We start from the raw sequence: 13,277 nt of genomic DNA on the forward strand, positions 1-13,277 counted from the left end.
TACAGGTGTCTGCATGTGAAAACACTCACTACACATGCTGCACAGAAGGGAAGCAATGAGGACCTTAGCCCAAGGTTTTCAGTCCTGATTTGCTGCTTGACACTGAGCAATTTATTTAACTTAAGACTTGTCACCTGAAAAACATTTGTGAATGAATAATGCCTATTTTATCTACCTTGTAGATTTGCTGGAATCGAATCAGCTAATCTTGGTGAAAGCACTTTGTAAATTAGTATATAAAAGTCCACTTGGGTGGTGCTCTCCAATAGGACTTTTTGCAGTGATGGAAATTTATATATGTCTGTACTTCACAATATGATAGCTACTGGCTATTAAGTACCTGAAACATGGCTAGTGTGACCAAGGGACTGAACTTTGAATTTTACTTTAATTAAACTTAAAAAGCTACATGTGGATAGTCCAGTGATGGATGCTGGGGAGAAGACTTAACCCTTTCTCCTCTCTAGGTTCTAACTATGGGAACAATAGTTGTAATAAAATGTCAGTTTTATTAACTGGCAAAGCCCTTGTCCAATAACTTTGCAAGCAGTACTATGGTAAAGCTGAGTTGCAAAATGCAGCTTTTTTTTAAAATTGTGTAGTTGATACACAATAGTATATTGGTTTCAAGTAGACAACACAGTGGTTCAACAGTTACACCCATTATTAAATCCTCACCTGAATTAGTGCAGTTACTGTCTATAACATAGGAAGATGTTACAGAATCATTGGCTATATTCTCCATGCTGTACTACCATCCCCATGACCAATTTACATTGTAATTGGGATTGCAAAATGCATCTTGAACCTGGGACAACCTGGGTGTGGACTTGAGGGAGAGGCAGGCCTGCAAGCACATCCTACTTGTGAACCTCTCTGGCCAGATCTAAGGCCTCAGACCAGTCTCAAGTAGAGGAGGCCTTACACACAGGTCCCAGACAGCTGTTTAATATGCTGGCCCTGTTGATTTGTGAGCATAGCCCAGTAAATCTCTGGCACTAACCGATTAGATTATCTATTCCTCACTTGGGAAAGAAAGATAACATCAGTGAGTAAACAGAAGAGCTCATTTCAATGCCTAAGAAAAGTGGCAGTAGGGAAGAACATTGCCTCCAGCTCAACAATTCTATGAGAAATGTGAAGGGGATATTTAAATTGATTTCTCATTGTCATTAGTGCTTTAAGGAAAACACAAGATACCTAACGACAGGTAGATCTTAACAGGGTCCTGGGGCATAGCCACTCTCACTCTGAGTCACACCTTTTCCCAAACTTGAGATGCGGTCAGCACACAGCTGCCAGCTGAGCGACTCCAGCCCCCTCGCGTTCACTACGCCCTGTCTCCCCTCTTGCTGCGCGGGGCTCTCCGTTGATGACCCTGGGTCACCCTGTGGTACCCAATAGTTCAAGTAAGAGGGATCTTAGGCGAATACATCCAGGATGTGTGATGCCAAATCTAGGTAGATTCACAATGGCATTTGTGGCCAACAAGTCACTTTGAGTGACATTTTTCAAGATGTTTAATTTCATCATAGGTAAATAAGGCTGACTTCTCATGAGCCCCAGAACCCAGGAACAGGCACATCCTGAAGGGTGTATAAAGGAGATAGACTGAGTGAGTGGCCAAGGAGATAAGGAAAGAAACTGTGGCTCTAGCCCAAGGTCTTCTGGGGTGGGATCTGTGTTCCTCCCAAGAGGGTCCCAAGAGAAAGTTGTTGCTTGGGAAAAGGCCATTGTGCCGAGTCATCTCATGGAATCTCATTTTCTTTCTGGTAACTAGGCTACATTGTGGATACCTGTGTTTATTTGTGAAAATGTGTGTGTATAAGATAATAAAATGATTTAGTGAATGTTAGCTATTATTAATCAAATACAGGCTGACACTTTGGTATTCAGTAAATGGTTTATGTAACTGATGGCTACTCCTAACTGCGTGAAACTAACAGTGACACTAAATGATCTTTATTGATCTTTAAATAAATTGTGCTTTATACTGTTCTGCTGTTTTCAACAAGTTTGGATTTTAATAAACTTGAATCTTTAATAAGAGCAAATTGTGGATTAAATTGGTAAATCATTGTGAAAAATACCAAATACCTTGTACAATGTCTGAGTTTAGTGATTAATGATTGGCAATTCAATACTTCTATCTTAGCTATTAAATATTAGCTACTTTGTAAACTTTAGGCAATGCTTTTATAAACTCTTTTAGCTGAGTTTAAAACATGACTCTGAGGGCCATCATCAGTACCACCCAGACTTCAAATGCCATCTTCTGTCTTTTATCATAATGAGGAAAATTTAGAAAACAGATTTCTTATATCTGAATTAAATATTTAATCAGTCATAGCTTCTATACAAAAACTTTCCCTGAGAAATATAATGATGTTTTCAAACTTCTGCCAAAATACTTAGAGGCCGTAGGGAACATAGCAGGCTAAGCATCAGAGCCAGATGGCCTGGGGTTTGACTCTCAGCTCTGCCCATTTCTGGGGTCCACTTCTGTGTAATGGGGATAGTAACAGTATCTGCCACACGGTTATTGTGAGAAATGTAAAGGGCTGAGCAGTTTCTGGAACCCAGTAATGGCACTGAGCAGCTCCATGCCCTTCCTTTGATTTGTGCTTATACAACTTGAACACCTCTTTCCCCTCTTGCTGAATACTTAGTTGAACCAAATTTTATCTTTTTTAGTGTGTTGCTAATTTACCTATATTTTGACTTTTATGAAGGTGGTATGGAGGTATGAACTCAAACTTCCACTTACTGGTATCTTTTATAGCATGTCATACAGCAAGCTGTACAGAGAAGGATATGTTTTAAAGGCCTGTATAATTAAGGAAGCAATAAGCAACTTAGCAGAAGGTTGTTAAACACCCTTCAGGCATGCAGCAATATACACATTTTGATTATGTTAGGAATAAAAGTATTCTGAACAAATGGCCAGATTAATGATGGGTTAAGCATCTATGGCTGGGGGGGAAATGGTTAGTCATAAAATATTTGTTCCAATGATCTTTTTCCCCTTGCATCTATTGTTCTTAAATGTGTGTCTGCAATAAAACTAAATTAAGTATTAAAGAAGATTGCAATAAACAATAGTTTGAAAGTTTAGGTTAGATTCCATGAGTTTGTAGTGGTTCAAGCGGCATGATTTTGAGAATTTCTACAGCAGCATTTGGGCGCCTATTTTGCACCAGACATTCTGAATGGCACTGAGGAATAAAGGATCATAGAGTCAAACAAGACCACTCGCCTCTTGGCATTTTTATAGAATTGAGGAAAGAGACAATAAAGAAGGAAACAATAACACAGTGTGACTAATGTTTTGATGTTAATAAGCAGAGTTGGATGACAAGGTATAGTGGGGGCTTCAAGAGAGTCTGTTCAGGAGGTTCTTTCTGCTGAGCTATAAGCTAAGACCTGAAGGTCACAGGCACCCACCGTGCTAAGTTTCGGAACAGCATGTACAAAGATCCCAAAGAGAGAAGAGCTTGAGGTGTTCTAGGGACTGTCAGAAGGTCAGTGGGACCTGTGTGTGGCCATGCTGAGCTCCTGCAGGTAGGCAGTGACCAGAACATGCCTGGACTCCCCAGTCACAAGGGGTCAAGATTTTATTCTAACTGTAAAGGGGGAAATGCCATTATTAACTTAATTAGTTGTCCAAATTTTCAGTGGGGGCTTAGTGATGACATGTTCTGTTTATATTCGATCAAAATTTCTGTGGCTTCTGTACAAATAAAGGATTATAAGAGTGTAACAACACTAGCAGGGAGATATGATAAGAGGCTAGAACAGAAGATAAAATGGTGGTGGCAGTAGGACTGCAGACAAGGGACTGCATTTGTTGTGAGTATGTGAGGGGGCAGAAGAATGAAGGAGAATTCATGGGTTTTTGGCTGGACGGTGGTGCCGTTTATTGAAGTCATTGTAAGTTTTACATATCCAGGAGACACCAAAGTGGAGATGTCAGGTAGGCGGCTGGATATTGAGGTCTAGATCTCATAGGAAGATCTAGACCGGACATTTAAATTTGGAAGATACCAGTCAGTAGATAATATTTAAAGACACAAGAAAGTATAAGGTCACTTGGGGAGAGGATGCAGTTAGAAAGGGAAGTAGTTCCAGGACTGAAGTCCTTGGGAACTTCAACATTTAGAGAAGGAAAAGCTAGCAAAAAAACATGAATGTGTCCAGCAAGAAAAGGAGAAGAGATGGTGCTGCCTTGGAAACAAAGGGAGAAGAATGTCTCTAGGAAGAGGAAGTTGTCAACTGGTTTAAACTGCTAAGAGGTTAAGATAAGGACAAGAGAATTTATGGAATTTGTCAGCATGGAAGTTATTAGTAACTCTGAAAAGAATAACTTCAGTTAATTGGATAGGGTGAAAGGTAGACAGGAAATAGGAAGCAAGAAACTGGAGATGGCATGTAAAGACAATGTTTTTTGAGAAATTTACTGTAAAGGGAGCAGAAATGTGGGACAGTAGCTGAGGGGATGTAGCTATTAAAACAATTGGAATTATTTGTTGATTTGTTTTAAAAGGAGAGATTTTAGACTTTGTCAAATGCTGAAAGGAATTGTCCAGTAGTGAGAGAGATTCTGTTGATTCTAGAAAAAGAGGCCATAGTTGGAGCAAAAAACCCTTGGAAGGTGGAAAAAATTAGGATCTGGACTACCCAGAGGGTTTGGACTATGAGAGGCATGGAAGCCGACAGATTTATGGATCTCGCAGTCCTAAAGGCTCTATGCTGATGGCTTCTTATTTTTTCAGTGAAGGATGAGGTGAGATGTAGGTGCAGAGGGGAGGATAAAGAAGGCATAAAGGTTTTGTTTGGAGGGTGGGAAAGCAACTTCCCTGGAAATAAATAGAATTGTGTCGTAGTGTTACAAACCCTTTGAGACCTGACACCAATGTAAAGTAAAATCATTTCGAATAGTAATGTGATCACCATGCACTGTTGTGACCACACATTTACTTTTAGTATCTCCCACCAGAGTGTAATTTAGCTGAGGGTAGAGATCCTGTTAAAGTGTTCACTGTTAATATCCCCAGTGTCTATCATAGCGAGCCAGTGAATTCATCATTCAGGGATGAATAAGGAAGGAGAATTGTGTTTGACACAAAGTGAAAGCGTATTAGTGGTCTTTTAGAGATTAATGCCATTTATTTAAAGACACCACAATTTTGGTAAAATTAGGAATCAATCTGAAGCATTTTAAAAGTAATACTTGTTTAAAATAGTGGCCCCCATCCACTAACTAACTCTGAAATAAAACATTAGAGAAGCCACTAAGTATTGAAAAGATAATCAATTAAGAAAATAAAGAAATATTTTCACATCTTTCATTCACAAAACAAATGCTCCTATTAGCTATTAGCTTTATTAAGTTTTGCATATAACAGGAAATAATACATATTTTAGGACTCTGCAAAGGTAAGCTCTTTGAGAGACCAGGGAAGGCCCTGGTCTCTCAAATGTGCCAAGTCACCATAGGTCACGGTTGATTACCCCGTGTATTGTTAATTTGATGATTACTTTCTTTTCATTAGAAAAATTCCAAACTTACAGAATTTTACAAAAATAAAAGAGTACATAGGACATACACTCTATTCTAATTCATTTTATCCCCACTTGCTTTTTCAGTCTCTTGCTCACTCTATATATATCCATGCATTTTTTTCTCAACCACTTGAGGGTGATTTACATATGATGATTATATTTTTAACAGCTGAGAAAAGTAAGCAAAAATGTTAGGTTTTCGTTCAGTGCTTGGAAATAAGCCAGCTCGTTCGGTCACTGTGCTTACCATCTTCCGGGGTATGTTTATATTCTTTGTCTTCCATCACCTCATAGTCAAACCCAAGAAGATCAATGGGGATGGTGTATTTCCTGGCATAGTTCTGCTGGGCACCAGTCAGGAAGGCTTGTGTGAAGAAAAAGCCAGAGAGCCAGAAGACAGGAGGAGGGCCCACTTCGTACCATCGCTGTGGTGACAAGACACAAGTGTCCTCTCAACGGAGCTTTTCAACTTTGAATACAATACTACTTAATAAAATTGTCCCCAAAACACTCCTATTATCTTTTAGGTAAACTAATAAATGCTAACACTTTGAGAAATAAAAAGCCATACTCTCAATGTTTTAAAAATAAGCAGCATATTCAGTATTTGCTCTGACTTTAATTTCATATCTATCACACTAGCTTGTGCATCACAATGTGCATGAATGCAGATACAAATGTCTGTTTTATACATGTATAATGATTTCTTTCTAAAAGCTCCATACAGCAGTGAATATTTAATTCATGATTGTACAATATATCATGATATATAGTTCAATAGAAGAAGAGATCCCAATGAAGTCTGGTCAGAGAGTAGTGTTTTTCCACTTTTTTCCCCCTCTTTCCTCTCTAGTCATTACTGCCCAGTGGAATGTTCTGGAACTTCACCCTACTTTACCAAACTACAATGAAATCCAACATACAGAAGTACAGTATTCTACAAGGAATTCCCAGAAGAAACAGGATAGAGAGAACTTAGGAGTTTTATAAATATCAAGATATTTGGATATTCTGCTCATATTATATATTTTAATAAACTAGTTGAATATTGACTTCAACTAAATAGTAAATTATAGTCAATCAGAAGAAGAAATCTGAAGAACTTTTCCTGATTATGGTCCAAGGTAGAGCCTTCACCTTTCAAGAACAATCTTAATTCTCTAGTACAAACTCTAGCACAACAGAAGGCCTGTATTATAAGGAAAGTTTAATCATTTCATCCCTGCAGAAATTTCCGCACAGGCAGCTTTTGATGCATTATGTACAGTATCTAGGAAATTAAGCAATACTTCTAATGAATATAATTGTTAATAAGAACATAACTTAAACACCACTATTGCCAGATAATTAGGAGATAGGCTTCTGCCCACTCAACATTTCCAAGACAATTAGCCATTGAGGTTTATTACTGTCTTGGGCTGAACCAGCAATCTAGTGATTCCATGACCTGGAGAGTGCTTGACAAGGAAGAAATCATGCTCCTTGCTAATAGTGTGATTTGCTTTCGTAGATGCTCTGCTCTAGGATCTACTTTAATGCTAAAAATGTAATGGAAAAGTCAGCATAGCCAGTTGTTTTCTCTTCAGCTGTCATTGACTTGATTGTCTAACTTCACTGAACACGGACACCTATTCCTACAGAAATGTTCAGAGTCTACTCCCAATACTAGTATTTTGACAGTTCAGTGCAACAGTTCTGTAAATTATTTGTAATATTGAGCAGTGGTCATTTGTGTCAGGGATGTACAGAAAAACTAGGGAGTAATAGTCATCATATTGGATATCCTGAGGAAGAAAATGAAATTTGAATAAACTTAATATATTATCATCCAGACAAACTCACCTGGAAGAATTTTAGTCTTGCAAGGAAATCATTCACATAGCTCCCGAGTGGTTTAAGGCTTGGGTATGATTTACCCATCCACATTCCTGGAATTTTGACATTCAGAATGCTGCTAACCACTTCTTCAAGATCTGTAGACATCACTACCAGGCCCTGAAACACATTTAACCTTTGGTTAACATGATAGTATACAATTTGGACAACCCCCTCTTAAATTCTTTGCTTATCATTATCCTTTGTTTACAATTGCTATTAGTTCAGGTTGAGTCACATAGTAAAAAAAAGAGAAAGTAAGGATATTTGCTTTTGCTCACAAGTCATGAGGTCTTTGACTTTGTTTTCCTTAGAAAAACAAATAATTTTAATGTAATCAAATTTGAATGGAAAATTTTTTCATGGAGGCATAATTGACATACCGTGTTTCAGGTATACAGCATAATGATTCAATATTTGTGAATATTGTGAAATTATAACCACAATGTCTAGTTAATATCTTTCACCATACATAATTACAATTTTGGTTTTTCTTGTGATGAGGGCTTTTAAGATCTGTTAGCAGCTTTCAAATATGCAATATGGTATTACTAACTATAGTCTCCATTCTATGTCTTACATCCCCAAGATTTATTTTATAACTGAAAGTTTGTACCTTGTGAACCCCTTTCACCCATTTCACCCATCCTAGAAAATCATAATCAATATGTGGCTACATACTAGCAATTAATACACAGCCTAACTTTGACGTGGTTTACTTGTCTATCCAGTGGATGACTAATATCTCTGTCCTGTCCTGAAAGGAAAGTGATGAACATAAAATTAAGAAAATGATGTGAAATATTTTGACAAGTTACAAGATCCTGGATTCCAATTGGGAAGTCTAATTGATCTTGCCCCATTCTGAATCACTGATGTACAGAGGTTAAAACTTTGAGGCCCTTGAAAATTCCTGCATATCTGATCTTGTGATTGGGCCAGCTGCTATCATTTCTGCTTTTTCTATAGTTGACAATATTATTCCAGCTAACATATGAAGAAATTTTTGAGTAAATATAATGGATTACACAACCACATTTCATTTGCTTCCTTCCCCAAACCAGCTAAAACAACAGTGAAGGGATTTAGTTTTAAAAGGCATAAGCCCAAAAATGCAGAAAAAATAGAGAGAAGAACAATGACAACACGATTTGGGCAGCTAGGAAGGGGAAAGCAAAGAATCAACTAGATATACATTGTAGAAAAATATTTGGAATTGATGGCTTAGATGAAAGTGTGGAGAGGAGGATGGTGCTAAAGATTACTGAAACCCGGTTTAAAAAAACAGATGTCTTCTCCTGCAAAACTTCACATCATCTATTTTGAATGAAACCTAGAAATGAAAATGAAGAAACCCCTGGAGTGGGGAATGCCAGGCTCAGCTGGAGGTCAGAATAACCTGAAATCAGGAATGAAGGGAATGTAGGTCTATTGGATGGTGAGATAGATCCCTGAGGCCTCTTTCCCCTCTTAGCTCAATGCCGGAAGGACAAGAGAGGAACCAGGGCAAGGAGAAACACATGACACTGAATGCTTCTTGGCCAGAGAGTCCACCCGGGTTACACTACAGCCAACCTTGTAGACTCCTTTTTCAGTAATAACTCATAACCACCACTTTTCTCCACATCCAGCGCTACTGTAAAAACCAACTCAGCTGGACTACTTCAGTCGTGTAACTGGTTTCTTCCTGCTTTCTTGCTCCCCTACGATATTTCTGCAGTGATCAGAGTGACCACTTAAAAATCTAAAATAGTTTTCACTTAAAACCTCTGAAGGACCCCCTCACCTTTACCCTTTAGAATAAAACAAGATCCCAGCGACGGCCAACGAGGCCATCACGAACCTGTGACTCCCTCGCTTCCTGCCGTTTCCTGCCTGCTCACTCGCCGCTAGCCACACCAGCCTTCCCCACTGTGCCCCTGCACCGGGCCCAGGCCCTGGCTACTGCCTCCGCCCAAACGTGCCCTGGCCTGCCCCTCACATCAGGCTGCTGCCCAGGGGTCTGCACAGCAGAGGGGCTTCATTCAAAACAAGTGAGTTTCCCACCCATCATTCTTTACTTCCTCATCCTTTACTTTTTTTCCACTGAACTTACTACTTACCAAAATTACATGTTCATTTTTGATTGTCCAGCTTATTAAAAAGTAAGCTGTTATGACGGCAGACACTTTGCTTTTCTTACTTGTGACACTTTGTATCCTCTAAGCATGTATCCAAACTAACAAACTATTTCTATCTAACATACTTATTTACCTACTTATTAACTGTCACCCCCAGAATTCTATATGCCCTTCAAGGGCAGGGATTTCTTTTCTATCCCCAGAACCAAGGACAGGGCTGGCACAGAATCTGCGTCCCAAAAATATTTGCTGAGTAAATGAATGATGTATTTATTTCAGTGATATTTCTTCGATGTCTTTCCCCTTACCTTGACTGCTTTCTGAATGTTGACACATGATTCTCTTATGGTCTGTAACAACTTATTGAACCGTCCCATCTCCTGAACAAGCACAGTGTTCATGCTCTGAGTGTAAGTTGTTGGATATCTCCTCATTGCAGCCTCAATGTCAAAGTTGTTTGGAAGTTTATCCAAGATGTCACCAGCCACATCATTTACTACTTCATCTGATGATTTTGCACCAGCCTCTGCTGAACGAGACTGTAAAGAATCCAAATCAGAAATCAGAAATCCTCATAAAGGTCTAAGAATTGATGCACAGGAAAACTCCTTTGGTGATTTTTTTAAGAATGAGTACTATTTTATCTATGATTCTTCTCTACACTAGATTTATTGACGTGATGATAATAGGCCTGGGGGTGGAGTTTTGGGGGGGTGGAGTATTGGGAGAGGAAGAGGGCATGTACAGTGTTCAGAGGCAAGAGGCATGCTGTGCTGCCTGGGTGAGGGAGAAGAATAGAGCTGTGGAGAGGGGGTGAAAAAATATTTATGTTGGTGACATGGCCACGTGGCGATGGGCATTCCAACTTAGAAGGAAATCTGATTTTGCCCTGAGAAAGCTTGCTAATACCTCTGGTGCCTGCTGGCGGCTGAAAGCAGAGAGATAGTTTTGTCCTTGAAACAGGAGGGCAAATAAAATAAGCTCATGTCCTGTAAGCTGTTAGAAGAATTATGGAGAAAAGGCAGACTTTAGTGACTCACACTGGAAGCAACGAAGGAGAATTTCATTTCAAATTTTATTTTTTATGTTTATAGTGGCACTGTGTAAATGAATCTCTATTTTCTGGAAAAACCTTTTAAATCCTCAGAATAAATGAGTGTGTGTGTGTGTGTGTGTGTGTGTGTGTGTGTGTGTGTGTGTGTGTGTATACACACACTCACTTGGATGTGTGTGTTGAGAGAAAATAAACACAATTAGAATAGAAATGAACATATATTTTCCCAGTCCTAGGAAATTATGTTTAATCTTATTTCAGATTTTATATCTTCGTTTCAATACTGGCTTCTATACTATTCTATAAATATTACTTTTTCATGTTTCTAATGAGATTTTTAATGTTGCTTACCACATATCACCATAAGATCCTGTGAAGTTGCACAATACAAAATTAAATGTTGGTAAATGTTAATTATGTGCTAGTAAAAAAAGGATATGCCAGTATAGTAATTCTTTGTTACAACCCCAAAGTACTGGGTTTACAACTAAATATATAAACTTATAAAGAACGAAGAAGATAATGAATTTTTGGCCAAAACTGGTAAAATATCTATTTTCATTGCATTTGAATAATCATATGCTGATTTCTATTTGTATTTAACATGCATACAAGGTACTATAAGCTCATTTAAAAATTCCTATTTTCTAACAAGAGCTGTGCCTGCACCAAAAAAATCTGAAACAAAACAAAACAAAACAAAAACAAATCCCAGACCTATAGCCTTTCAGATGTAAGAAAAATTTTTTATTAACACAAACATTCTCTTTACCTAATTTTTACACACCAAAATCACATAATTGGGGTGCTATGCTTTTAAAGTCATGTCCAGTTAATACTGAGAACTAAGAACAAGAGGGTGTTAACTTACTGTAATTGTTTAAATTTAAGCTTTTTTCTTTTTACCACCTTAGGGTTTTCAGAAATGTCACCTGGAATCTTCTAAGGGTTACTCTCCTTTAATTAAACAATTAGAAGTGGGACTCATTTTCAAGGAGGCATCACAGAATTTAACCTTTTCATTTCTAGGTTTATAATTTTTAAGTTGAAACAGTTTTCCTATTGCTTGGCAGTAACCATCTCAACTCTAGTATTTCCCTCTCTTGTTTTTAAAGATAATTTAGTTGAAAACATAATCTAAGTCTGGTCATCATTCACTTGCTCTCCAGACTCGAGGGTTCCTGTCTCTCTGGCCCTGAGCAGTGGTGGATCCAACGGAGAGCCACTGAACTCTTGCTGACCCATTGCTATAATCATCCTTGCCAATCTGAGATTGAGGGTATTGAAAGAGGTTGTTTAATTACATACTGAGAAGATACCCCATGTGTATTTACACTTTTTAGTTTGGTTCTGAGCCATTTTCTGTTGGAATGAGCCCACTGTTTTACGTGTTCTGTAATGTGGCACACCCCATCAAGTTTAAATAAAGCCAAGAGACACTCTAAGTGTCCTATTGTCAGACTACTGGGTATTACATACTTCTAATATTCCTAAAGACCTTTTTCATGTCTGTACATATACTTTTGTGTTCAGGCAATCACTGATTTTAGTGGTATTAACATGAAAATGAAGATAAAAAATAATCCTTATCCTTTTTTGCCTTCTTAGAAAATACTGTCTTCCAGTAGCAGACCAGGAGTTCCATGGGCTCTTTCATCAATGATATCATATTATTTTATCCTCCTAATCTAGGTTCTTTTAGCCTCTCCCCAGACTCACAGCATCTCTGGTTATCTGCCTTTTGGGTCCTTTCTCATTTTTAGAATCTAGAAAGAATAGCATAGGAATTCAGAATGGATTCTGGAGTCAAACTAGCAGCAGTCAGACTGCTTGGCTTTGAGACCTGTCTTGAAGTTGTACTAGCTGACCTTGGGCAAACCACATAATCTTCTGGGTCTCAGCTGTCTCGCTGCAAAGTGGGAATAATCAGCCCCTCCCTCATAGGACTGCCACAGCAAATACACTGTTACACATGAACAGTGCTAGCAGACAGTAAGCACTGATGAGGATTAACTATTACTATCATTGCTCTGGGATTCCATAAAAATAAAAAAGATCAGCTAGAATTCAGTTTGTGGCATAATCTGCTTGACTGAATAATCATTCATAAGAAATAAGTTGCCGTAGAAAGGTGTGTAATCATCCATGACATTAAAGTTTCATTTAATCGCTAGGGGAACCCTTGCCATTTGGACTCATTTGCTTTCAAAAATGATCAAAACAAACAACTGAGCATATCGTCTAAAGAGAGAAGAATACAAGAGAAGATCTCTTAATAGACAACCAAGATGAAAGAGTTTTCATTCAAGTACACTAACTGGTGCCCGTGGCGTGCTGAATTCTGATGCCTTAGGAAATTCCTCACCGACAGGCCCTGTGTTTATGCTCTCACCAATGGAGCTGTGCGTCTACACGGAATCAACTGTATTTTTCTTCTAAACTTTTTAATTTGTTTTATACTTCCTACTGCAATTGTATTCTTTCAATATTATGTGATCTGACAAAATGCGGATGTGAGAGAAACTTTCTATGTACACTAGGTTAAATATTCTGGGATATTTGAAAAAGATAAGTCATTTAAAAAATTGCTGTTGATTTAGTTAAGAGACTAGGAAATAAAGAGGCAAGATTCTAGATGGATTCTGGCATCAAACTGCTTCCCAAGT

At 38.2% G+C, this 13,277-nt stretch overlaps 1 protein-coding gene across 5 annotated transcripts in view; it reads right to left on the reverse strand.

Moving 5' to 3' along the window:
* Positions 1–13,277, reverse strand: part of DNAH7 (dynein axonemal heavy chain 7) — a 224,646-nt gene that overhangs the window by 3,237 nt on the left and 208,132 nt on the right. For all 5 annotated transcript variants that reach the window (XM_057503726.1, XM_036927893.2, XM_036927891.2 and 2 more), the window contains 3 exons: positions 9,866–10,096; positions 7,405–7,557; positions 5,810–5,987 (listed from right to left, as the gene is read on the reverse strand). In XM_057503726.1, coding sequence (XP_057359709.1) covers positions 5,810–5,987; positions 7,405–7,557; positions 9,866–10,096 — 562 coding nt within the window. The remainder of the gene's footprint in view (positions 1–5,809; positions 5,988–7,404; positions 7,558–9,865; positions 10,097–13,277) is intronic.

The sequence above is a fragment of the Manis pentadactyla genome, chromosome 6 (genome assembly GCF_030020395.1).
Source record: "Manis pentadactyla isolate mManPen7 chromosome 6, mManPen7.hap1, whole genome shotgun sequence".
In the NCBI taxonomy this organism is placed as follows: domain Eukaryota; kingdom Metazoa; phylum Chordata; class Mammalia; order Pholidota; family Manidae; genus Manis; species Manis pentadactyla.